We start from the raw sequence: 26830 nt of genomic DNA on the forward strand, positions 1-26830 counted from the left end.
GCCAAATGTCTTTCTCTTTTGATTACTTCAAATTCCTCCCATCTACATCTTTATTGTACATAGTTGTTGGCTGTTGCTCCCCCAACAACTTGTTCTTGAGAGCAGAACCCATTTTTTGTCTCCCAGTGTATCCTAGTAGTTATTTGTTATTCATTTTCAAAGAGAACAAATAATGTCATGGGTCATATCTTGACTTGTGTGTGAATGAGGGAGCACAAGGTCATCAGCCTCCCTCTCTCTTCTACAATCATCAAGATCCAGCGGTAAGACAAAAGTCAATGGGCCAGGATGCAGGGATGACACTGGAGTCCTCAATGTCTGACCAAGCTCTAAGCACTCCCCATTGCCTGCTTCAACTGCCTTCGTGGCCAGTGGAACAAACTGTTCTTATCTACACGTTCTGTCTGGGAAAGTCTAGGCACTTCCCTAACTCACCAATGGGTGCGAGATCTGTCGGTTATTTTCAACCCGGTTTAGACCATCTGCCAAAATGACTTACTAGGGTGTGGCTGCAGTGAATACAGTTTTTGGGGGTCATAGGTAAGGGCTGAATGAAGGTGGACACCAAAAGTCAATGAGCAGCCGTCCCAGCCGAGTTGCTAATCCTCCCTGAACACCCCATACACCCCTTTAAAGCAGTATCTGGTAAATAGTAGGTGTTTAAAAAATAAATACTTAGTTTAAATCAACAAAAAAAATCAACTAAATAAATTTTAAATCAATAAATTAAATCAATAAATTATTGATTTAAATCAAGCTGGGAGGATATTTTGAGATCTTCTAGTCCAATCTTATTTTAGAGATGAGAAAGACTCAAAGAAATGAAGTGATTCACCGCAGATCCTGCACCCTGTACCGTAAGTAGCTACTGTGAGGAAGGCACAAGGAAACCACAAGGTGCCTAGCATTGAGCTCCTACAACAGACATAATGTTGAACGGATTAAAGTAGCACAGTAAGCAATTGTTGTTATGATTATCTTATAGAGCTAATCGTTATAAGGTGCTGTGTACTCCCTCATGCTTCCTCCTCCTGGGGGCCTTGATATTTTAAATGAGAAGGCTAGGGAAGGCAATCTCTAGAGAAGGCAAAGAAATTAAGCACTAATGGTGAGATTTCAGGCATGCTGACACATGAGAAGGGAAGACTGGTTTGTTTTCCTACCCTAAATGTACACAGACATCCCAGCCTAGACATGAACTGTCCGTTTTCCACTCAACAGCCTGGCACAGAACAGTCAAAACAGCAATGGATTTGAAGTCAGAGATGTTGGGTTTGAAGGCCACCTCTTCCACCTCCTATTTCAGACTAATCACCCTCTCTTGCTCAGTTTTCTCATCTGTAAATGAAATGGGGTTGACCTAGATGACCTCAAAAGAACTTTCTAGTTCTACATCCTTGCTCTTGTGAGGATCTTTGTGCTCTCCCTCTCTCTGTCGGTGTATATCTCTCTCACACACATCCCAATCACAGAATTTGAGAGTTGGAAGGAGCCAGAAAATCTACAGAATTCTGCCTATAGTAGAAGAAGAAATGGAGGGGGGAGTAGAGTCCCCCAGAGAAGGTCTCCATTTGTCCAATGGCAATTTTGGGAGCCAAGAGCAGAGAAATTAGTAAGGACCGAATTAACTAATCAGTGAGAATTTAACACTTGGCATATACATCAGGGGGAATAACATGTACACATACAGCCATGTACAGAATTTATACAAAAAAAGCTGCAAGGTAATTGCTGACATTTACTAGCTGTGTGACCTTGGGCAAGTCACTCCACCCTGTTTGCCTCACTTCCCTGTCAAATGAGCTGGAGAAGGAAACGGTAAACCATTCCAGTGATTTTGCCAAGAAAACCCTCAATGGGCTAATAAAGAATAAGACATGACAGGGGGCAGCTAGATGGCACATTGGATAGAGTACCAGCCCTGGTACAAATCCAGCCTCAGACACTTAACACTTCCTAGCTGTGTGACTTTGGGCAAATCACTTAACTCTAATTGCTTCATCAAAAAAGAAGGAGAAAAGACTGAAAACAATTAAACAATTACTGAGGGGGGACATTAGCAATGGGGACACCGGGAAAAGTCTCAAATGGAAGGTAGTGTTTAAATTGAGCTTTGAAAGAAGTTGGGTGTTCCAAGAAGCAAGGATGAAAAAGGCATGCATTCCAGGAATGAGGGGGTCAACATTTTGTTGCATAAAGCAGAAGGGTCTGATGAAAAGGATCCCGGGGCCAGAGTCAGGACCTGAACCGGAAGAATCCTAATTGCTATTGAATCCTTTGGGTGAACTGAGTTCTTTCTCGGAGTCTCATTTTCCTCATCATTAGGTTCAATAATCAGAGCCACTTTCTCGTCCCTTCTCCCACTGGGCCTCACGACCCTTTCTTAGAGACAGGTTTGGTAGGGGAACAGGGGTTTCCATATAAGGAAACTGCAGCTCACAGAAGCTCTATGACTTGTCCACCTCACAAAATGACATTGAGAAGGACTTGGACTGTCACCCAGGTGTCCCGATGCCAAATCCAGGGTCCTTTCCGTGATCTCATTCCCCAAGAATTGGCAGAGTAGGAGCGGGATAGGGAGACCCAAAGGAAGATAGATAAACAAGGCAGAGGAAGAGTGGGAGAGAGCCCTCCCCACCCCAGCTTTGAGGTTACCTCCAATACCTTTCTTACAGATGGAGTGTCAACTGCCGGTCGCTGTTTATGGTAACTTGGGGAGATCTTTTCTAAACTCCAGAAGAAGCATGGAACTTACAGCTCCCAATTGTCCAGGTAGAGGATTACACATTAACTGGGGGAAGGTTACAAACTTGGGGACTTTGCCCAAAGAGCCTGAGCTTGCCAAGACTATATCCTTTTCCCATCTTTATCTCCTGCCTCTATCTATATCTATATCTATGCCTCTTCCTTCCCACATGACCTTGGGTCAGGTACTTTCTGCTCCCCTCCCTCCCATCTGCCTGTCAACAATGGAACTAGAATCCCATAGGATTAAATTATTTAGTTTCCAAGTAATGTTTAATCCATCTTTCCATGGCCCTTTATTACATGTAATTTTTATTATATTATCTGAAAATTATGCTTTTAATATTTCTGCCTTCCTGCATTTGATCCTGAGGTTCTTATGGTTTAATATAGAATCATTTTTTTAAGTAGGAGCCATGTACCACTGAGAAAAAGATATATTCCTTTCTCTCCTCATTCCATTTTCTCTAGAGGTCTATGCTATCCAAATTTTCTAAAATTCCATTCATGTCCTTAACTTCTTTCTTGTTTATTTTATGGCTAGATTTATCTAGTTCTAAGAGTAGGAGATTGAGGTCCCATACTAGTATAGTTTTGCTGTTTATTTCTTCTTGTGATTCACTTAACTTCTCTGAAAATTTGGATGCTATATCACTTTTTTACATATATGTTTAGTATTGATATTACTTCATTGTCTATGGTACCTTTTAGCAAGATATAATTTCCTTAATTAGATCTATTTTTTCTTTTGCTTTATCTGAGATCACTATTACTACCCCTGCTTTTTTTTTTTTTTTAAACTTTTACTAAAGCATTATATTCTGTTCCAGTCTTTTACCTTTACTCTGTGGGTGTGTCTGCTTCAAATGTGTTTCTTGTTAATATATATATATATATATCATAAGAGCCTGTTTTATCCACTCTGCTGAAGAACAAACGCAATATCTATTCCTCTTCCTTCCCACATGACCTTGGGTCAGGTACCTTCTGCTCCCCTCCCTCCCATCTGCCTGTCAACAATGGAACTAGAATCCCATAGGATTAAATTATTTAGTTTCCAAGTAATGTTTAATCCATCTTTCCATGGCCCTTTATTACATGTAATTTTTATTATATCATCATCTGAAAATTATGCTTTTAATATTTCTGCCTTCCTGCATTTGAAGGCAACCTACAAGGTTGTTTTCATGTTTTCTCCCACATTGGGACTATGAGTTCCATGAAAAACAAGAACCTCTCTTTGTATCTCCATCCTTAACATGGTACTTACCGTGTATACAGTAAGTGCTTAATAGATATAGTGGCCAGATTACCTCTCTGGAGGATCTTGGAACCAGATGGTGGGCTACAATTGTTAGAGATAGACTGAGGAACTGCCCCGAGGCAAACAGATGGGAGATCAGTTTAATCTTATAGCCCTAGCTTGTTGTGTCCAGCTGAGAAATCCAAGTTATGACAAACCCCGAGATCCACCCTCTGTGGGAGTCATGGACAGCCTTTTCTTGCACTGTCCTGTCAGAAATCCCATGATTTCTGTTTGCAAGGTTAAATTTCTCCTATAAATCTCTCTATGGTCTATGCCATCTTTGCTGAACACCTTTGGGTCAATCCAGCATGACATTCTGTTCATGGCGTCTTTCCTTTTATCACTCCCCCACGCCATATGGCGTTTCTCCACTCAAATCCCACCATGCCGTAAGGTGTCCTTCTTATAGCTAACTAACTCTCTTAGGGTGCTGCCATACTCCGGTCTCATGGGGTATTTCCTTTTTCCCAGCTAATTGTGAGTTCCATTAGGGAACTTGTTTTTTCCATCATTAATTATTAAAACCTCTTTCCTTACTCTGTGCTCTCCCAACTCTATTTTTGTAAACCCATTCTTCTAAATAAAATGACCTTTTGCCAAAGAGAGTGGCTATTGTGAATTCATCGCATGACCAAACCCCAACATTTGGTGCTCTCCTAAATCACATTATTTGGCGCCTAAGCCTACATTATTTGCTATATCAACCACATCATCATGGAGGCTAAGGCAGTGTGGTATGGAGGAGAGACCTCCGGATTAGAAGCCAGAGGATCCAGGTTTGAAGCTCACCTCTATCACTTGTTATCTCTATGATTTTGGGAAAGCCCCCTTCTCTAGACCTGCTTTAAAAATCAGCCTAGAGCATCCCTAAAGGTCCTTCCAGCTCAAAGCCTGTACTAATGCCAATTCCCATGTAAGAAGTGCTCTGAGGATTACAAAGAGCTTTCCTACCTACTACTCAGTGAGCTAAGAAATCCAAGTGTTATCCAATTCAGTTCAGTTGTTTTTCCCATTGTGTCCCACTCTTCATGACTCCATTTGGGGTTTTCTTGGCAAAGATACTGAAGTGGTTTGCCATTCCTTCTCCAGCTCATTTTACAGATGAGGAAACTGAGGCAAACAAAGTCACCTACCTAAAAAGTGTCAGAGGCCAAGTTTGAACTGATGAAAATAAGTTTTTCTGACTTCAGGCCAGGCACTCTATGCACTAGACCTCCTGGCTGCCTTTTAAGTGTTAGTTACTACCATCCCTATTTGAAAGATAAGGATTAGAAAGAATAGAGCAGAAATCAGCTGGTTTGCAGAAAAAGGATCTGAGCCAGGACTTGAAAAACAGGTCTTCTGATTGCAAAGCCCGCACCCTTCCCCATGTTATCTCTCAACCAAGGCACTCTCTACAAGCAAAACAAATCTGGAGGCCACTGGACTTATCAGCTCTGGGGGCAGAATTCTTTCTTTTTAATAAATTCACAGGATCCTACACACAGAGCTAGAGAAGACCATCTAGTCCAATATGCCTCATTTTACAAATGAGGAAACCGAGTCCCAAAGAGGAAAGTGACTTTCCCAATGTCACATAAGTAATAAGCAACAGAACTTCTAGATCAAGTCCTTTGACTTCTTCCTTCAGAGCTCAGATACATCCTCCCCTTCTCTGAGGAACTTTTTCCAATCCTCCTTAACCTTAGTGCCTTCCCTTAGAGATCGCCTCCAATTTATCTTATGTGTATCCTATTCATGCTTCTGTAAGAATAAGATAAATGTCTTCCCCCTTAGACTGAGAGCTACTTGAAAAAAGGGATTTCCCCCCCCCTTTCTTTGCATCCCAGTACCTGACACATATGGTGGATACTTAATAAATGCTTTTGGATTTGGCCGGTTTCCTCTCGAATAAAATCCTGTGCCCTTTCCATGGTGCACTCCCACTTTATTCATTCTTTTCATCTTTATAACTATTTTTGGAAATAGCGACCCTCTCTGCTCCTCTCCAGATTGAGCTTTCCCTTGTAATAAAGAAAATAACTAAGAAAAATGGACCTTGCCTAACAACGTATATAACATTTTGATCCAATAGCCACCTTCCGCCCTCTCCTGAACAGACTGGGCATTTTCTGTAGAATATGTATGGGAAACAACACACTGCCCCTGAAATGGCCTTGGATTGGGTATCAAGAGAAATGGGTCTTTACCTTACCCCGTCTCATTAACTCTGTGGCCTAGAAAAATGATTTTTCTGGGACTCATCTATAAAACGAGATTGATTCTCCATAGACCAGTATTAGGATGAAAGGAGAGGACCTGCCATCACCTAAATGTAAGCTGTAGAATATAGCTCTGAATAGGCTGAATATAGATCTCTAAAATGAGATCTCACAGGCTCCCAATAATAAGAGCTAAGATTTATATAGTGCTTACTATGTGCCAAGCACACAAGTGCTTTATAATTATTGACGTATTTGATCCTCACAATAACCCTGGGAGAGAAATGCTATTGTTGTCCCCATTTAACAGTTGAGGTAACTGAGGCAGAAGATAAGTGACTTGCACAGGATCATACAGCTAAGAAGTAGCTGAGGTTGGATTTGAACTCGGGCCTCCAAAAGATAGAAGGTATTATTAGAGATCATCTAGCGCCAGCTTCTGTAACTATGACAGAGACAGACGGGGTAGAGGGGAGAGAGTCAGACAGATATAGGATAGGAAAAAGAGAGACAAAGACAGAGTGGAGGGAGAGACGGAGACAGAGACAAAAAAAAGGGAGAGAGAGACAAAAAGAAGGGAGACAAAGGCAGAGATAGAGATGGGGGAGAGACAGAAAAACACAGAGAAAGGGAAGGAGAGAGGGAGAGACATGCCCTAAAAAAATGACTCCTCATAGGCTATACTTGGATTTTGGAGCAAGTAGCCCACAATTTCAGTGACGACATTATGTGAAAGCCTTTGACCAGTACAAAGAGTATGGTCTTATTTTAATGATTGAGGGGGTAGGTAGCCCTAGCACAGTGCTAAGCACCATGGGGGAGATAACAGCAGCACAGGGCATGGAGCTAAGCAAGGCTTTTGAGGAGATGAGACGCTGACACTCAACAACTGGAGAGGAAATAAGCCACTAGCAGGAGTCACTGCTCAAAAGGGCTACAGGAAGCTGGGTCTAAGGACAGCGCAGGAAGGGGAGCTAGGGTCTCTCCATCGTTTTGAGGATGAGCCTTAATTGTAGAATAATGATGGTAGTTTTAGTTGTTGAGTTATCGATTTTACCTTTTGCACCTGACCTCCTGTCACTACTCCCGTAGCCACTACTCTAATTCATCCTCCTCCCCCTAAAAGAATCTTCTGAATGGTCTTCCTACCTCAAAGAAGAAGGGGAAGGAGAACATCAGAAGGCTTCTGGGAAAAGGTGGGATTGAGCTGGGCATTTAAATCTAAAAAGGGGGGCAGCTAGATAGCACAGTGGATAGAACTCCAGCCCTTAAGTCAGGACGACCTGAGTTCAAGTCCACACTCAGACACTTAACACTTCCTGGCTGTGTGACTCTGGGCAAGTCACTTAACCCCCAATTGCCTCAGCAAAAATTAATAAATAAAATAAAATCTAGGATTTGGAGGAGACATGCCCTTTGAGGTGGGACAGAAACACTGGAAACTTACCGCCCTAGATGATAAAATGGGAGAAGCTGCTTTGTTGGAATTCACAGGAGGGCTGCTGACACAACAGGGAACCACTTGGTTGCTGGAGATCCCTCCCAGAATGATACAAGGAGACTGAGAGGCAGCTGCTGTTCTCTGACCTTTCTGACCAAAAGGCTGTTGCGTTGTCTGATCTCCCTTCTCTTCCCCAGCCTCCAATTTATCTGATTCAACATCTACGTCAGCAAAGGCTGCCCCTCCTTTAGATGCTATGATCCACAGCTGTGGAGGCTCTCGGAGAATTGACCTGCTCCTTAACATTGCTTTCCATAGAAAGGCTGTCCAAGTGTTAACCAAAGGTCATCATAGATGATAAGAAGAAGCTGACTGGCACCTAGAACCTCACCAATCTCAGGAGAATGGTGCCCACCAAGCTCCGTTAAGTGACCTCTGAAACCTTATAGGATTTACACTTGGAAGTAATCGTAGGCCTTCAAAGTCAATGCCTTCACAGAAGCAGCTACACCCAGAGAAAGAACACTGGGAAATGAACGTAAACTGCTTGCATTTTTGTTTTTCTTCCCAGGTTATTTCTACCTTCTGAATCCAATTCTCCCTGTTCAACAAGAAAACTGTTCGGTTCTGCAAACATATATTGTATCTAGGATATACTGCAACCCATTCAACATGTAAAGGACTGCTTGCCATCTGGGGGAGGGGGTGGAGGGAGGGGAAAAATCGGAACAGAAGCGAATGCAAGGGATAATGCTGTAAAAAATTACCCTGGCATGTGTTCTATCAATAAAAAGTTATTAAAAAAAAAAGTCAATGCCTTCATTTTAAGGAGGATTTCCTAGAGAGAAGAATCAATTGGCCTCCATCATACAGAAAATAGCAGAGCTGAGACTTGAACCCAAGCCCTCTGACACCCAAGTCGGTTTCTACACTAAGCTCGCGATGTGCTGGGCACTATCCTGGGAGACAAAAAGATAGAAGGTACATTTTGCATCTCAGACCCATGTATGCCCTGGGAGCACCCATGCATAGGGAGAGTGAAATCCATCCAAGCCCACGATTCTCTTCTAGGCCTTCCCATGAATTTGCCACAGAGTCCACCCAAAGTTCTGGGAGCCTTCCCTGATATTACATTGTGGCTCTCCGTGGAACCCTGGGACTCTCCCCAAGAGGATCTTTCAGATTTACAACAGGACTAGCCCATTTTCTCCTCCCAGCATACATTTCTCTCCACACCACTCCTTGGCATATCTTCCTGGTTATAGGTTGCACCCGTTCCCACCCACGAAAAGCCTTTCCATTGCCCTTGGGATGAGCCTTAACTTCAGTCTGATAATAGTATTTTACAAACAGCTATGGAATCTTATGGATTTTATCATTTGCATGCAATCCCTTATCACTACTCTCATAGCCACCACCCGGATTCAGCCCTCATCCTCTCTCCCTCGGGTTACTGAAAGAACCCACTCTTCCTGCCTCCAGTCTCTCCCTGCTCTAGCTGATCCTTCCTTTAGTTGCCAAAGAATTGTCCCAAAGGGCAGCTCTGACTAGGTCATGCCCTAGCTCAAGAAGTTGACTGGATCCCTAAGGCCTCAGGCATATCACATGTAAAAGTCTTTCATAATCTGGCTCCAACCTGTTTTTCAAACATTTCTCATGAATGACTTTCACATATTCCACGTTTCAATTATACTGATATACTCACTTATGTACCCAACCCCACCACACACAAATCACACTCTACCTTCAGACTGGGTGTTTTGTCTCCCACGCCAAGAACACCCTCCTTTCTCTCCAACCCTTGGGATTCTTACCTCCTTTTAAGGCTCAGCCTCTCAAAATTTCTATATATGCATTCCAGATTTATCTGCACTTATCTCCTCCCTCCCTTTTCTTAGTAGAATAGAAGCTCTTTTAGGGTAGGGATAATTTCATTTTTATTTTTATGTCAGTACTATATAGCTCAAAGTGGGTGCTCGATAACTACTTGGTAAATTAAAGAGAAATTCCAGAGCATCCTTGGAATGATAAGGACATTAAAATCACTTAGCTGGGTCATAGGATGGTGATTGAGGTCTTCTAGACCATTGAGTTCACCCCTTTTATTTTTCATAGCAGGAAACTAAGGCACAGAGAGATTAAGTGATTTGTCCTGTGGTCACTTAGCCCATAAGTAGCTGAGATATGAAGCTAGATCTTCTTGACTCATCCTCTTTGAGGGAAAGAGTTGGAGGCCCTTCTTTCCCTTATTCATAATGCAGATACCCATAAGACACTTGGATAGCCTCAATGGGATGCTGGCATAAAAATAAGACCACCTTTCAGGACAGTTCCAATGGTCTTATGATTGAGAGAGCCATCTGCACCTAGAGAAAGTACTGTGGGGACTGAGTATGGATCACAACATAGCATTTTCATCTTTTTTGTTGTTGTTTGCTTGAATTTTGTTTTCTTTCTCATTCTTTCCCTTTTTGATTTGATTTTTTTCTTGTGCAGCACAATAATTGTGGAAATATATATAGAACTGCACGTGTTTAACATATATTGGATTACTTGCTGATGAAGGGAGGGGGTGGGGAAGGGAGAAAGAAAAAAAATTGGAACACAAGGTTTCGCAAGGATGAATGTTGAAACTTTCTATGCATATGTTTTGAAAATAAGAAGCTATTAGGAAAGGACCCCCATACCAAGATAAGATCAAAATGGGTCCATGACCTAGGCATAAAGAACGAGATTATAAATAAATTAGAGGAACATAGGATAGTTTATCTCTCAGACTTGTGGAGGAGAAAGAAATTTGTGACCAAAGATGAACTAGAGACCATTACCGATCACAAAATAGAAAATTTTGATTACATCAAATTAAAAAGCCTTTGTACAAACAGAACGAATGCAAACAAGATTAATAGGGAAGCAACAAACTGGGAAAACATCTTTACAGTTAAAGGTTCTGATAAAGGCCTCATTTCCAAAATATATAGAGAACTGACCCTAATTTATAAGAAACCAAGCCATTCTCCAATTGATAAATGGTCAAAGGTTTTGAACAGACAATTTTCAGATGATGAAATTGAAACTATTACCACTCATATGAAAGAGTGTTCCAAATCACTATTGATCAGAGAAATGCAAATTAAGACAACTCTGAGATATCACTACACACCTGTCAGATTGGCTAAGATGACAGGAAAAAATAATGATGAATGTTGGAGGGGATGCGGGAAAACGGGGACACTGATGCATTGTTGGTGGAGTTGTGAACGAATCCAACCATTCTGGAGAACAATCTGGAATTATGCCCAAAAAGTTACCAAATTTTGCATACTCTTTGATCCAGCAGTGTTTCTATTGGGCTTATACCCCAAAGAGATACTAAAAAAGGGAAAGGGACCTGTATGTGCCAAAATGTTTGTAGCAGCCCTGTTTGTAGTGGCTAGAAACTGGAAAATGAATGGATGCCCATCCATTGGAGAATGGCTGGGTAAATTGTGGTATATGAATGTTATGGAATATTATTGCTCTGGAAGGAATGACTAGCAGGATGAATACAGAGAGGCTTGGAGAGACCTACATGGACTGATGCTAAGTAAGATGAGCAGAACCAGGAGATCATTATACACTTCGACAACGATATTGTATGAGGATATATTCTGATGGAAGTGGATTTCTATGACAAAGAGACCTAACTGAGTTTCAATGGATAAATGATGGACAGAAACAGCTATACCCAAAGAAGGAACACTGGGAAATGAATGTGAACTATTTGCATTTTTGATTTTCTTCCCGAGTTATTTTTGCCTTCTGAATCCAATTCTCCCTGTGCAACAGGAGAACTATTCGGTTCTGCAAATATGTATTGTATCTAGGATATACTGCAACATATCTAACATATATAAGACTGCTTGCCATCTTGGGGAGGGGGTGGAGGGAGGGGAAAAATCAAAACATAAGCGAGTGCAAGGGATAATGTTGTAAAAAATTACCCTGGCATGGATTCTGTCAATATAAAGTTATTATTAAATAAAATTAAATTAAAAAAAAAAAAAAAGGAAATAGCTGAAAGTGCTTTATTATTCCTATTTTGGAGAAGTGTGAGTAGTATGGATCTGGTTCTCCCTTTTACTGATTATGTATCACAGAAGTTCTTGCAATAACTTCCTGAAAATAGTCTTTCCATCTTCAATTTTTTCCACATTTTAATTAATCTTGTACTTAGTTACCAAATTAATGATCAATCTGCTAACAAACTTTAATGCTATTACCTTTAAAATAAAACTTTAAAACTATTGCTTTCAAAAAAAAAAAAAAAAAGAAGCTATTAGAAGAAATAAGATCGCTTAAACCAGATTTTCATCTTGTGTTCCAGCCCTGCTGGGCACTCTGGTGAAGGACTGCTTCTTATAATGGGGTTTTTAAAAGTAAGAAAATAAAATACATAGAATTAGAATCCTGTCCCATCATCATACATTGGAAGAAACTGGGTCTGAGAACAGGGCCTTGCCAACTAAAGATCTTCCAAAGAATCACAAGTCCTATTCCTTGCAGAGGATGTATTAACAATGGGAATGGAAGCTCCAAATGCCCCAGGCTCCAGGGTGAGGGGTAAAAATGAGGAATGGAGGGAGGGATCCTGAGAGCAGATTCAGCACCAGTCGGGGTCTCTGTAAGCTCATTCCTTGACTCCCCCTCCTGCTCTCTTGCTTTCCCTCTCCCAAGAGCCCCCCTCCTCCTACCAGCTCCTCCAGTCCTCAGGCCCAGAAATCACAGTGGAGTGTTTTTGTCCTCCATCTGCATCCTGGCCTTGAGGGAAGAGACCCGGGAGAGATTAAGGCACTTGTTTCCTAGGACGATGCTGGATACATTTTTACAAGTATATCAAATTTTACAGGGAAAAACACTTGGAAAATTCATTCCCAATGCCAATTTCATTTTTAAAAAAATTTTTGAAAGCCCCAGAACACAGCAGAATCACCTAAATGATATCCAAAAGTGCTCAAAATAGTACCAACTATTTGAAGACAGGACAGTACATGGGAGACAGGCAGGGGCCATGATGGAGGTTGAAGTCTGAGGTTCTGGATGTGAATCTTGATTCTGTCATTTACTCTGTATGACTTTGGGCCTTCACCTCTTTGACTCCGTTTTCTGATATGTGAATGACACGATCGTCAGGGTCCCTTTCAGTCTAAATCCTTGAGCTAAATCATCAATCAGAAATCAGATCAATGCTCTTATCTGCACAGGAAAAAGTGGACAAATCAAAGAATTGTAGAATTTTGAGTGTTGGATGGTACCTCAGTGGCCAATGAGTATTTTTTTTAAAATTTTTATTTAATAATTACTTTATATTGACACTCGTTTCTGTTCCGATTTTTTTTCCCTCCCTCCCTCCACCCCCTCCCCTAGATGGCAAGCAGTCCTTTATATGTTGGATATGTTGCACTATATCCTAGATACAATATATGTTTGCAGAACCGAACAGTTCTCTTGTTGCATAGGGAGAATTGGATTCAGAAGGTAGAAATAACCCGGGAAGAAAAACAAAAATGCAGATAGTTCACATTCGTTTCCCAGTGTTCTTTCTTTGGGTGTAGCTGCTTTTGTCTGTCATTTATCAATTGAAACTCAGGTCTCTTTGTCAAAGAAATCCACTTCCATCAAAATATGTCCTCATACAATATCGTTGTCGAAGTGTATAATGATCTCCTGGTTCTGCTCATTTCACTTAGCATCAGTTCATGTAAGTCTCGCCAGTCCTCTCTGTATTCATCCTGCTGGTCATTTCTTACAGAACAATAATATTCCATAACATTCATATACCACAATTTACCCAGCCATTCTCCAATTGATGGGCATCCATTCATTTTCCAGTTTCTAGAGTGGCCAATGAGTATAACCAAGACCACAAAGAAATCCCCTCTATGATCTACTGTTTTGCCAAAGTTCCCTTTTAATGTCGTGACCCAGTTTCTCCAATTGTCCTATTTAGTTATTCTGCCTCAGGTTATAACCTTTCCCTCTTAATGTTTGATGAGATAAAGATCTATCTCAGTTGCTCTGCCCCCAAACCCCAGGCTTAAATGGTTGATGAGATGAAGATTTTATATCTTTAGGTTATAGACATTCCTTCTTAATGTTTGACAGGATAAAGGTTTATCCATTTTAGATGTCATTAGAATATCAGTAATCCCCCTCCATTGCATCATTCTAAGGGCCTCCCCCACCATTAGGTTATCCTCATCTAGGTATGTTCCCCATTATGTCACTGTTCTTGTTATCCTATAAAAGAGTCTTGCTGTCTAATGCTCAATGCTGGATTCTTTGAGATGCTAGTCTCATCCAGCCCTGGGACCAAGATCCATCTGGTCCCAATATCTCTCTCCATTTAATAAACTATTGAATTGGTCTCTAACCTCTGTCTTGCTCAGTTTCTTTGGCATTACACTACTACACAAGTCATCATCTCTGCTTTGGTGGAATTTATGACTTCTCAAGGGAGGCAACCCGTTACACTTCTACCCAATCGAAATTGTTTCCTCATTGTCATTCAATCATTTCTGCTTGGACTCATGATCCCATTTGGGGTTTCCTTGGCAGAGATAATGGAGTGGTTTGCCATTTTCTGGTCCAGCTTATATTACAGGTGAGGAAACTGAGACAAACCTGGTTAAGTGATTACCCTGGGTCACGGTTGGCAAGTGAGACCAGATTTTCTTCCTAACTCTAGGTGTCCAGTGCTTTAACCACTGTGCCAACTCTAGTTTAAACTGGTCTCTTTTCAACTTCCACCCACTATTCTTGGTTCAACCCTTTGTAGCCAAGCAGAAGGAAGAGTGATTCACATGACAGCTCTTCAGATACTTAAATCATAAAATCAGGTCACCTTGAGGCTTCTCTTCTCCAGCCTTTCAATTAATCTTCCCATGACATGGTATCCCACTGCTGTTCTAATCTATATCTATATCTAATCTATATTATATCACGGGACCCAGATGGCTCTGGAGAAGAAAGTAAGACTAGTGATTGTGCACAGTTCTCCCTCAAGACTAGTGATTGTGCACAGTTTCTCCCTTGCTTAAATCCAATTGCTTGTAAGTCATGGTGTAACCTCCCAGATGTCATGGTCCTCTTCAAGAGAGAAGGACAAAGAACAACAACATGACACAGACTTGAGCCTCTTCATCAAACTGTTCTCCCAGAAGAGAACACTATTCTACATGAGGTCTGACTAGCACATAGTACAATGGGACTATCCCTCCTTAGTTCCAAGAAGTCAGTGATTCTGTTTCCACATTGTATTACTGTCGCATTGGGTTCAATACTGTATTTACAGGACCATGACAGTTTTCTATTTGTCCTCTTACTTGCCTTTTCTTTCATCATCTATATAAGGATGAAATTATCATTCAGGTAAGTCAAGAAACTATTGTCTCCTTTGTTCTTGGCACAGAGAGCTCCAGAAGAGGTCTGGACAGTTCAAATTGTTCAATTATACATCATATCTTTCTGCTAGACTTATGATCTATTCCCATCCCCACCCCCAACTCCACATCTATAACTGCTTTCTGTCCTGGTGGTCTGTTGTCTATTTTAATGACAAAATGACTTTTTCTTTTTCCATTGATCTTCACTCAAATGTTCTGCACTATGTTTTCCTGCTCTGGTGCCTGAATTTCCTCATATACAGTAACATATACATACACATTTTAATATACAATACAACCTCTCCCTCCTCTCTCTCTCTCTCACACACACACACACTTTTTTAAAAAATCAATCTCATTTCTTTTGAATAAGGTTTACTTATTTACAGCCACATTCCAAATGTGGATTTCATTCTATCAAGTCTCAGCAATATCTATTAGGTACGATTTGCTTTTTTGGAGGTAAACCTGTTTCCTCTCCTTTATTGCCCAAACTTTGGAAGAAGAATGACCATTCTTTTCAACAGTGGGGTGATTCAAGCCAATCCCAATAGGTTTGTGATGGAGAGAGCCATCTACATCCAGAAAGAGGATTGTGGGGACTGAATATGGATCATAACAGTGAAAAAAACTGTTATGTTTGTTGCTTTTTTTGTTGCTATTTTCTTGCTTTGTGTTTTCTTTCTCTTTTTTCCCTTTCTGATCTGATTCTTCTTTGTGCAGCATGATAAACGAGGAAATATATATAAAAGAATTGTACATATTTAACATATATTGGATTGCTGGCTGTCTAGGAGAGGGGATGGGAGAAAGGAAGGAGAAAATTTTGCAATACAAGGTTTTGTAAAGGTGAATGTGGAAAATTATTTTTGCATATGTTTTGAAAATAAAAAGCTATCATTTAAAAAAATAATGACCATGTCCACTTGTGATATAATATAATGATATATAATTATAACAGCTGTCATTTATATAGATTTTTTAAAAAGTTGTGAAGTTCTTTACATATTATCTCATTGGATCCTCAAAACAACTTTGTGAGTTAAGCATTACAGATAGCCTAGCTTATTAGGGAAGGAAATAAGCATTTACATTAACTTACTATGTGCCAGGAACTGTGCATTAACTTTGCAGGAGTTAATTAACTCCTTTGATTCTCACAATAACCCAGGGAGGAAGGGGCTTTTATTATCCCCAACTTACAGGAGCAAAAAGAAGCAGAGAAAGTTAAATAACTTTCCCAGGATCACCCAGTTATAAATCAGAAGCTGGACCTGAACTCAGGTTTTCCCAACTCTAAGCCCAGGGCTCTATCCACTACTTCACCTAGTTGCCTTGTATATAATTACTATAAATTCCCACTCTCAGTGAAGAATGGGACAATTGAGGCTCAGATTGTCTGGTCATTCCAAAGTCAGGGGCAAGATCTGAACTCAAATCTTTCTGACCCCCAAGTCTGGCACTCTATGATGCAATTGCTTGAGTGACCCATAGAACTGATCCATTGATTCATTCTAGAGCAAAGAACCTGAGAAATTGAGCCTCCCCTTCACCAAGGAGGAGTGACAAGACAAAAGAGTCCAGATAATACCTACTGACTTCCCTCTCAGGCATGTCTGGATTAATGGGGCTCTATTGAAATAACACAGTTGTATTTAGCAGACAGAATTTTCTGCTCTCTGCTCTCAATTTTAATAGATAAGAGAAAGCTTGATTTATAAGTGAGACAAACAGCCTCGGCTCAGTAGCAGAAAGTGACCTCCCTGGGATTCTGGTCCATGATTATTATTTATGGTCAATTCTGAATCAGTGCTGACAGCCTCCTCCTGAGGCAACATCTGGAACAGAGCTGTTACTCCCCTTGGCTCCCCACCACAATGGGGGAGATCTGCAATTCTGAGAAAATAAAATACCCATCACAATACAGACCAGGAAATAGTACTTGTGGCTGAACGCGAAGGGGGAGGGGAGGGAAGATTAGGAGAAGCAGAAGAGGAAAGTTAGATAGAGACAAATGGAAGAGGGGAAGAAGGAAATATCCCTAATTAATTGCTACTAATCACTAATTAAATTCATTAATTCCTAGGGATGGAGGGTAGTCCTCTCAGAATCTGAGAGTCAATTGTGTTGAGCTGAGAGCCACTGCTCTGAATCCTTTGAAATTAAAAAAAACCCTTGAAATGAGGCAGGGAGGGGAAGCTACTAGCCATACTTTTTTGTCTAAGTGTTAATAGTTGAGGGAAGAATGTAAAAGGGGAAAAGCCAGACTCTAACAGAAGAAACTATGACCTTCTCAAGCCAGGACAGGTTTCAAGACTCGGCCTTTCCTTTCTATGTCAGTGTCAGTAAGTGGTCATCCCCCATCTTCCAGGCTTGCGCCACAGGAGAGAGATTAGGCTCCCAGGGGAGTGAGGTCTCCAACCCCTCCCAACCCTCATGTTACAGAAGAGGAAACTGAGTCCCAGGGAATGTCAGGGACTTTTATAAGGTCATACCGGTAATGAGAGAAGTGGGATTCCAGCCCCGGTCCTCAGAAGTCAGAGCCAAGATTCCTTCCAACGAATCTTTTATCCCCCAAGTCTAGGAAAAGCGAAAAAAGAAAGCCGACTAGGCTGATCTGAGCATGCTCAGGAGGTGGTGAGCTGGTTACGCAACATTTGCAAGGCTGGGGCCGCTCAGGCCGGGGCCGCTCATGCCGGGGCAATGTTGACAACTCAAGGCTGCAGCACCATCTGGTGGCCCGTGACTGTAATGCACCCCGATCAGTTTCTCTAGCTGTACCTCTCAATGCGACCGTATCTGAAGGGCAGTCCCCTGTCTGGAGGGGTACACGCCTTCACTTTCTCTTTACTCTAATCACTCTCCTTCTAACTCCAATCTTTCTGCCTATAGCACCTCCATTTACCCTGGCTCCCTCTATCTTAGTCCTGAGGTTAATGGGTTTTTTATTGCCAGCTTTAGATACATCCAATTGGGCCTTTCTGCTCATAATTCGAATCCCCTGCAAAAATAAAAAAATAAAAAAAAAAATAAAACCAACTTCCAGGCAACATGAAATGTTTTCCTTCTCCATTTTGGCATGTAAGTCCATTTGGACTAACCCTCCAGTAATTTGTCCTTCCCTTACAGGAAAGACTATTTCAGAGGGGGAAACTGAGGTCCAGAGAGCTAAAGTCATGTTAGAATATTATAAGATTTGAGAAAATGAAGACACCTGAGAAGTCATTTAATCTAAATCACATCAAGAAAGGAAACCTCACTATAATATATTTGGAAAATAGTCATCCAATTGCATGTTGAAGATCTCCAGTGAAGAGAAACCCCCTGCAGGCAGCCCATCCACTTTGGAACAGCCCCAATCGCAAGATTTGTTCAGGCTTCAAGTCTAAATTGCAATTTCCACTTAATGCTTCAGATTCTTGCCTTAAGGGATAAAGAGAACAAGTCCTCTTCCTTTCTAAAACCTGAACGTAGAAATCATGTTCCTCTCTTCCTCACCCCAAATCTTTTCTTCTCTAATCTAAGGCTTCTTTAACTTTTCCCACTCATGACCCCTTTTTGCCTGAGATTTTCACCGAGATTGATTCCAGGTAAATAGATACATAAAATAGGTATGCAAATCAAAATTTACTGATAATAAATCATAATTTTGCAACCCTACATTATTACATAACCCCAGATGGAGTTGCAACCCATAGTTTAAGCTTTGATTTAAAGAACAGAATGAGAAGAGAGTCTTTAAGATATATCTACCTTTAGGGAACTGGACATGGGCAATGGAGTCAACAAATCCATTGGAGACAACTTGCCATCTAGGGGAAGGGGTGGGGAAATTGGAGCACAAGATTTTGCAAGGATTAATGTTGAATAATTATCCGTGCATGTTTTGAAAAATAAAAAGCTTTAATAAAGGAAAAAAATTTAAATAAAAAATAACAAATCCATTTGAAAAAGAGCTCTCGGAAGCAGGAAAGAGTACTCAAATGAGCAGTTAAATGCAACAGAAGATTGAGAAAAATGAGAATTTCAAAGTTATTATAATTTATTCGACAAAGATCAATTTTCTCTCGCTCTTACCTCCTCCTTCCCTATCAAAGAAAAAAAAGAAAAACAAAACCCCCATTATAAACATGTTTAATCAAACAAAATACTCCTCTACTGACCATGTCCAACAAAATATGTTACAATCTGTACCTCTCTGTCTACAGGTGGATAGCATGTTATTAAAAAAAAAAAAAAAAAAAGGAAGAAAATGTTGAACAAGATTTCATATTGGGGATTGAGAGATAAGTGGTTGTCTTGGAGAGAGAGGTTTCAATTGAGTGATGAAGTCAGAAGCCAAACTGAAAAGGGCTGAGAAATGAGAGGATAACTAGAGGCTTACTACACTCATTAGTGTAGTCGACTCTTTCTAAGGAAGGATAGGAAGGAGCCAGTATTTACCAAGCACTCTTTGTGCCAAGTGCTTTATAAACATTATCTCCTTTCATCCTGACAACAACCTTGGGAAGAAATGCTATAATTCATCTTCCCCCACTACCACCAGGATCCTTTATTGATTATATTCAATGTATTTGGCTCCTTACTTTAAGCAAGGAAAGCATACCCAAATCTCATCTGGTTGCCAGATATAGTTGATCTGCCCATTGTAACTGCTCTTTATCAAAGTGGATAAGGGAAGCCTGGGATGGTCTAGGAACTTCCTTCCTTTTGCTTGCCCTCCTAGCACAGGGTGGGCAGGCTGAGCAGAGAGCAGTTTCCTGAAGGAAGTGTGGGTAACCTCCCAAACTCAGATGGATATCTTCCTTCCCCTCCCCCCCTACTCCTATGTACCTTGAACTCGGGGTCCCAGGACCCTGAAAGGTTGAGGAAAAAATGTTAAAGGATATTGAAGAATGGGGAGAGAAGTACATTTGATACCAAGAGACTAGATGATGGTTCAAGTAGAGAAGAATAAGAGATGTTCAGTTTGGGGCTTGGCATATAATTTTATTACACATATGTATACAGACATATGTGAGCATGTGTGTATATATGTATCACACACACACACACACACACACACATATATATATATATATAAGCAGCTAAGTGGCTCGGTGAATAGACGCTGAGCCTGGAGAGTCAGGAAGGCCTGAGTTAAAATCCAGCCTCAGACACTTACTACCTATGTGATCCTGGGTAAGTCACTTAACCTTGTTTGTCTTAAACTAATAGAGAAGAAAATAACAAACCATTAGAAGACCTTTGCTTTAAAAAAAAAACTCCTGAACATTATTGGTGTATTGTGGTCCCCAGAGCCATGAAGAGTTGGACAACTATACATGTGTATATGTGGATGCATGGATATATAAAGGTATATATTATGTGTACATATAATATATATTATATATATACATATATATATACATACACATATATATATATATATATACATACACACACACACACACACACACACACACATATATATATATATATATATATATATATATCTTGGAACCAAGCAGAAAGATAGGCCTCTAAGAATCTAGCTATCCGGACCCAAGGAAAGAGACAAGACTTGGAAGGAGAAATAAACATTTGTATTTTTACCAGCTGGCTGCATTTGGGGTAATTATTGATCTGAACTGATACTAAAGCTGCCTCCAAGAAAACCTCCCCAAGAAACCTGTACTCGCTCCCAGAAAGAACCATCTTTTATATAAAGAAGAAAAAGAATAACCACAGTCTAGCTTAAGTTCTATATATAGCTTAAGTTCTTAACACTTCCTTTCCTTGGTAAGTAGGGTCCCTAGATGATGAACAAACCCTCTAGATGCTATTGCTCTAGAAATAATTTAAAAACCGATAAGAAGATGGGAAATTGCAAGTCTTTCTGATGCTTTGAAGCATGAGAGTTTCTACTCTGGTGTGTGTGTGTGTGTGTGTGTGTGTGTGTGTGTGTGTGGTGTGTGTGTGTGACTATTCTTTGAAACAGTAATAGAGGAGATAGGGAAAGAAACAAAGAGATACAGAGAGAACACATACAAAGAGAGGGAGAGGGAAAGAGGGAGAGGTAAATTTAGAGATCTGGGATATTGAAAATTGCACAAAATCACTTAGCTGAAGTATTTATGCAAGGTTCAAGTCCCTAGTCTTTATCCATTCTGCCAAGGTGCCTCTCTCATATTAATATAGAGTTAACATACATACATATATATGTGTGTGTATGTGTGTGTGTGTGAATTATACACAAAACAATAACAAGAAAAACCCAATTTTTTGCAGTTATTTTATCATTGAGAAATCAAAAAACAAACAAATAAACAAAAACCTCCTGAGGAACGTATCTACCCATTGGACAATGAAAAATGAGAAAACTGAATGGAAGCATAGTGAAGTAGTTTTCTCAAGGTCAAATACTAGTTTAATGGTGGGACAATGGAAGAACACTAAATCCCTGAATCCAAGACTAATTCCTCTCCCCTTTGCTATTCTGCATTCTCAGTGCATAGCCCATTATTCAAGCTATTAGGAAGCTCTAGCTTCTGTCTGTGCTTTACATCACTTGGTCACCCTACTTCCAGGAAGATAAATTAACACAAGAGTATAATTTCCATACATTTTTTCTTTTCATTGAAGAATTTCTTTGGGGATTCACAAAGATCAGGCATTAATTTTGTTCAACCCAAGGAAACAATGTTTAAAGCACTCCATGATTATTATTTCATGGAGTTATTACTGTATTAGATATGACATTTATTTTACATATGATTACAACAAATGGCTAATTTCAATGTTGTTTCCCTTGCTCATGAAGTCAATATAGAAGACTCCCATATCTAAGTAGCTATTCTCTTTTGAAGTATTTTCTTTTCTAAAATCATTTAGAAAAGCCAGAATTCAGTGGTTTTCCACAGAGTGAAAGGAACAGTTGCAAACTGAGTGTGTGCATAGTGGGTTAAAACAGTGATACCTCAGGCCCTAGCATCTCATGGTACATAAAATGTTAAGTTTGTTCCCACTGTAAATAAGCAAGTCGAAATGTTCATTTCAGTCAGTCATCAAGTCTCTGTTCAGCACTCGTTCTTTGTCAGAGAGTGTACTAAGATTTGAGGATAAAAGAAAGATCAAAACACTGTAGGTGTGTGTATACATCTATATATCAGTGAACAAAGCTCCTCTCTTTACTTCACCAAATATCAGTTCATTTTATTATGTGGGTCAATTGTAGTAGTCATAGGCTTCTTAAAAAATAAAGACTATTTGAAAACAGAGAAATGAGCTTCCTGACCAATTTTCTAATTTCTTTTGGAAGGTCGTTAAGATATTTTATAAATTATTAGTTGCTATGGTCTCAGGGCCATCAGCAGAAAGGGTATTTTATATCATCGCTGCTACCTTTTGCCCCATCTTCCAGGGCTTTCTGCTATAAATCCAATACTGCCTGACATTGCTGATGTTATTTCCTGGTTCTCTGATCCAGGCATTAACATGGCCAACCAATATCATCCACATTTAAGCCATCCGTTCCCAGATTGTATAGTCTTTGAGCATATCCTGCACGTAGTTTCCTTCCTATTCAATAACATTGCCCTTCATACTGGGCTCAGTATTTATCTTCTCCTTAAAGAAATGGGCCTCTATAGAGGAAGCAGCCATCTAAGAGTGAGCAGAAATATAGAATTAAGGCACAGAGATTACATGACCTATGCAGGGTCCAGAGATAGTAAAGAGCTGGGAACTTAGATCAATGGTGAACAGAAAGAAAGATGGGCAGACTGGATCTCATGGAGTGAGGGCTGCTCTCAGAGTAGAAGAAGAGAAAGGGGCAGTGGGGGGGCTAATGTCATTTGTGCATCCCTGGGACTCTAAAAACTCTGTACTAATTCTATGGAACTCTCTACAAATTCTATGGGCCTACTAAGCCAGGAGTTCTTACTCTTTTGGGTGTCCTGGGTGCCTTGGACAATCTATGAAATCTACAGATCCCTTCTCAGAATCATGTTTGTGCCTATATTCATAAGTAAAAGAAATTCACATTTTGAATTGAAGGTTAGGAAAAATAAAGATATCTATTTTTCCATCCAAGCTCATGTACATCCTAGTTTAAGCCAAAGCAAAATATTAGAAGAGAGCTTTTGTACATTTTAATACTTAAGAAATGATTTTTTTCACTCATTCACTCATAATGTTCTCTTAGTGGAAGTCTCTAGAAAAGCTTGGGTCTTGACTCAAGCCAGGATGGGAAAGGGACAATGGGAAATAAAATGGAGGCAGCACTTTGAGGAGAGAAGGGGGAGGCTTAAGTTTGTCCTCAATGTTGGTCTATTTGTTAGGAGGGAAGAAAAAGGCAGGAGGGGAAAAATAGCTGATAAGGTTGGGAAAATTTTCTTTGGTTTCAAAAGGGATTAGGGAAAAAGTGGTGGGGGAGGAAATTAGGTGGTACAATGAATAGAGCACCAGGTTTTGAGTTCAAAGCTAGAATTAAACCTTTCCTAGCTGTGTGACTCTGGACAAGTCACTTAACCTTGTTTATTTCAGTTTTTCATTGTAAAATGATCTGGAGAAGGAAACGGCAAATCACTTTGGTAACTTTGCTGAGAAAACTCCAAATAGAGTCGCAGAGAGTTGGCCACAACTGAAGGGACTTAACAATAACAACAACAAATTAAATGAAGAACACGAATAAATAGGAAGGGGAAGGAAGCATTTATTAGGGACTTACTTTGTGCAATGTAATTGTGTTGCGTGCTAGAGATCCAAATAGAAAAGACAGATATTGTTCTCAGGGAGTTTGCATTCTAATGGGGGGAGACAACCCATGTGGAATTTCAACTTTCCCCCAAAAGTGAATCACTCAAACATCCCCAGTTCTTACAGCGAATCTGGCTGGGATGAGCCAAATTGAAGGCTCCCAGGAAGGACACAAAGGAAACCAAAAGGTAGAAATGGCTCCCAAGGAGTCCTCCTGCATCTATAAAAACATGAAATCACCTCTTTTGGAGTGAGTCACCAAGTGATCACTGAGTCGTGTGGGTTTTTTTAATGATCATTTTGTCCCTTTGCATTCCGGTTTAGAGACAAAAACGTCCTTCCCAAAGCTCATCTGAGAAGAATGTCAGGCATTCTTTGTCTACTTCAGGGATCCTTAAATTGATTTCTGGGAATCTGTGAACTTGGATGGAGAAAAAAGTACATCTTTATTTTCATTAATCTTCTAATGTTTGTTCACATGCTTCCCAAGACTGCCAGAGTGATTCGGGATACACGAAAAGGACCCCTAGATTGGTCTTTCATTTTTAACTTTTTTGGGTGTTGTTTCTCAGATGCCACATTGGGATATTTTGGCTTTTTTCTTCCATACTATTTGATTTGTTGACCAAAATGCTACTCTAGTCTCCCTTCTCCTCCTTTCCTCTCAAAATTCTCTGAAAGAGAAAGCCTCATTTGGCCCTCTGAGCACAAATGGCATCAGGCATCATAAATGCATGCGTGGTTGCCACGCATAGGAGAAGATCCAATATGGAGCCCAAGGGAAGGTTCTTTATGGATGGGAAGATCCTCCAAATGCACTTAAGTACACAGAAAACAGTACTAGTGCTAGAAGCAGCAGTTCTCGGATTACTGCAGAGTCTCCAAAAGAGAGCCAATATTGTCTAAAAAGTTTGGATTTTCTATCCCCAAAGGAAAAAACAAGGAGATGATGAATGTTGCCCAGACTCTGCTAGGCAATCGGCTGAGCTAATTACCTTTAGAGGTCCTCCAGAAATATCTTTAGCTCGAGCAGAGACTGCAAATGGATAACAAGCTGGGCAGAGAATCAATCACCACTGGAATATTGTCAAGATCTTTTAAGGCTGCTTTGTGTCCCTAGCATTTACCACATAATATGCGCTTAGTAAATGCTTTTTGGCTTGACACTAAGCATCTCCCTGAAAAAAAAACCATGTCTTTAAATGCCTAAATCCTTCTGGAGATGTGTGTGGATTTTAAATCACCGGACACTAGAATTTCTGAGGAACTGAAAATTAGTCTCACCAGGTGATGGAGTAGGTGTGATCAGACTGTACCAGATTACAAACAAGAGATTAGAAAAGAGAAGCAGAGTAAAGATCATCAAAGAAATGTGTAAGAGGGAAAAGCCTATTAAGAGCTGAGAATAAAGGATTGGCAGGAGACAGCTCCTAACATTCATTAGTAGCCTGAGATGCTGTGGGAAAACAAGGAAGGCTAACAACTTATTTGGGTAGAGCCCCCACTAGTGAATCTGCAGGAAGACATGCCTGGGTGGTGATTTACACCATATGAGAGGTCTGTCAATGACCTCCTTACAAGATGTGTCCAGGAATCGGCTTGCTAGGCCAGATCTCCCAAAAATCTCTATTATGTGCATGTTATAGAAATCACATATCTACTTATGTGAATTTAAAATTTGTCTTTTATTTATTGATGCCTTTGTTTTGATATCACATTCATTTCTAAGTATCTCCCTTAAGATCTATTTTCACAAAAGTTTTTAAAATTAAAGTGTATATGTAGGAAGGGGAACAATTCAGCAAAAGCAAGGTATAGATGACATCTGGCGGTAGAAACAAATCCCTCACACCTGTGGTTCCCACTCCCTTCCTACTCATAAAGGGAAGGAGAAAAGTCCACTTTTCTCTCATCCCAAGCAAATAGTGATTCCATTTACACTGTGGTCATTGGGCATGTTGCTTGTGATTCTGTTTTCTTTCTTTCTTTCTTTCTTTCTTTTTTTTTTTTTTTTTGGCTTTTTCCTGAGGCAGTTGGGTCAAGTGACTTGCCCAGGGTCATATAGCTAGGAAGTGCTAAGTGTCTGAAGCCAAATTTGAACCCAGATCCTCCTGACTTCAGGGCTGGCGCTCTATCAGCTGTACCACCTAGCTGCCCCTATTTTATTTATTCTAAATCCATTCATTTCTTGCAGCAGAATCCTATGCCATGTCATTTACAAATCACACACAATTCTGTTTAGCTCCTTTTCCAGTGGATGAGTACCTACTTTTGTTCCCATTCTTTGTCATCACAGAATGTGATGTTATGAATATTTTGGCAACTGTGGAATCTTTCTTCTGTTTTTGGCCTTTTCGGTTTTTGCCTAGCAATAATGTGAAATATTAATCAATTAATATTGATTATGCACTTTGTACTAATGTGTATAGCCTTATTATATAGTATTATATTTATATATTTTATATAATTATATTGTAATACAATGTATAATTATATTCCTATAGGATTTTATGAATTTAATATTATGAATTAATCATTTATTTTTAATCACATTCTTTAATTATATATATATAGTTTAGTTCTTATAAATCACAGTAGTGTGTATGAGATTCTGTGAAGGCTGACAAGACAATTAACAGGCCTGTCTATCAGGTAATTCTCTATTTTGGCACAGCTAAGCTCCTGCAGAGCTCGGCTTACAGGCTATATTTTTCATTTCTACTAAAAGCAAAGCTGCAGCTTATCGGTCACACTGACAATAGGTCATCTAATACTGGAAAACTTCCAGACCTAAATGATGCTTACCTGTCAAAATTCCCCAATCCTGCAGAAAGTTCCCTCTTCTTGACACAAAAACAGCTTTCCATGAAGACAATGGAAAATCCCCACAAGAATCAATATCATATTCCTCAATTTGAGATCAGTTTCTCATTTGTTTCTGTCCCCCATTCTGATGTTATAAATTTATGATTTT

The 26830-nt window shown here is 40.0% G+C and overlaps 1 protein-coding gene across 5 annotated transcripts in view; it reads right to left on the bottom strand.

The window, feature by feature from the left end:
- LGALS2 (galectin 2) overlaps positions 1 to 26830 on the bottom strand; it is a 43592-nt gene that overhangs the window by 6903 nt on the left and 9859 nt on the right. The window contains exon 1 of one of the 5 annotated variants that reach the window (XM_051961846.1): positions 17613 to 17729. The exons of 1 other annotated variant lie outside the window; for it this stretch is intronic. Coding sequence is in view for 1 of the 4 variants with exons in the window: in XM_051961845.1 (XP_051817805.1) it covers positions 7700 to 7999 (300 nt within the window). In the remaining 3 variants the exon portion in view is untranslated. Of the gene's footprint in view, positions 1 to 2655; positions 2777 to 7699; positions 8015 to 17612; positions 17730 to 26830 lie in introns of those variants that run through there. 3 more of the 5 variants (XM_051961845.1, XM_051961848.1, XM_051961849.1) reach the window with 3 other exon arrangements.

Source organism: Antechinus flavipes, chromosome 5 (genome assembly GCF_016432865.1).
Source record: "Antechinus flavipes isolate AdamAnt ecotype Samford, QLD, Australia chromosome 5, AdamAnt_v2, whole genome shotgun sequence".
Classification (NCBI taxonomy): Eukaryota; Metazoa; Chordata; class Mammalia; order Dasyuromorphia; family Dasyuridae; genus Antechinus; species Antechinus flavipes.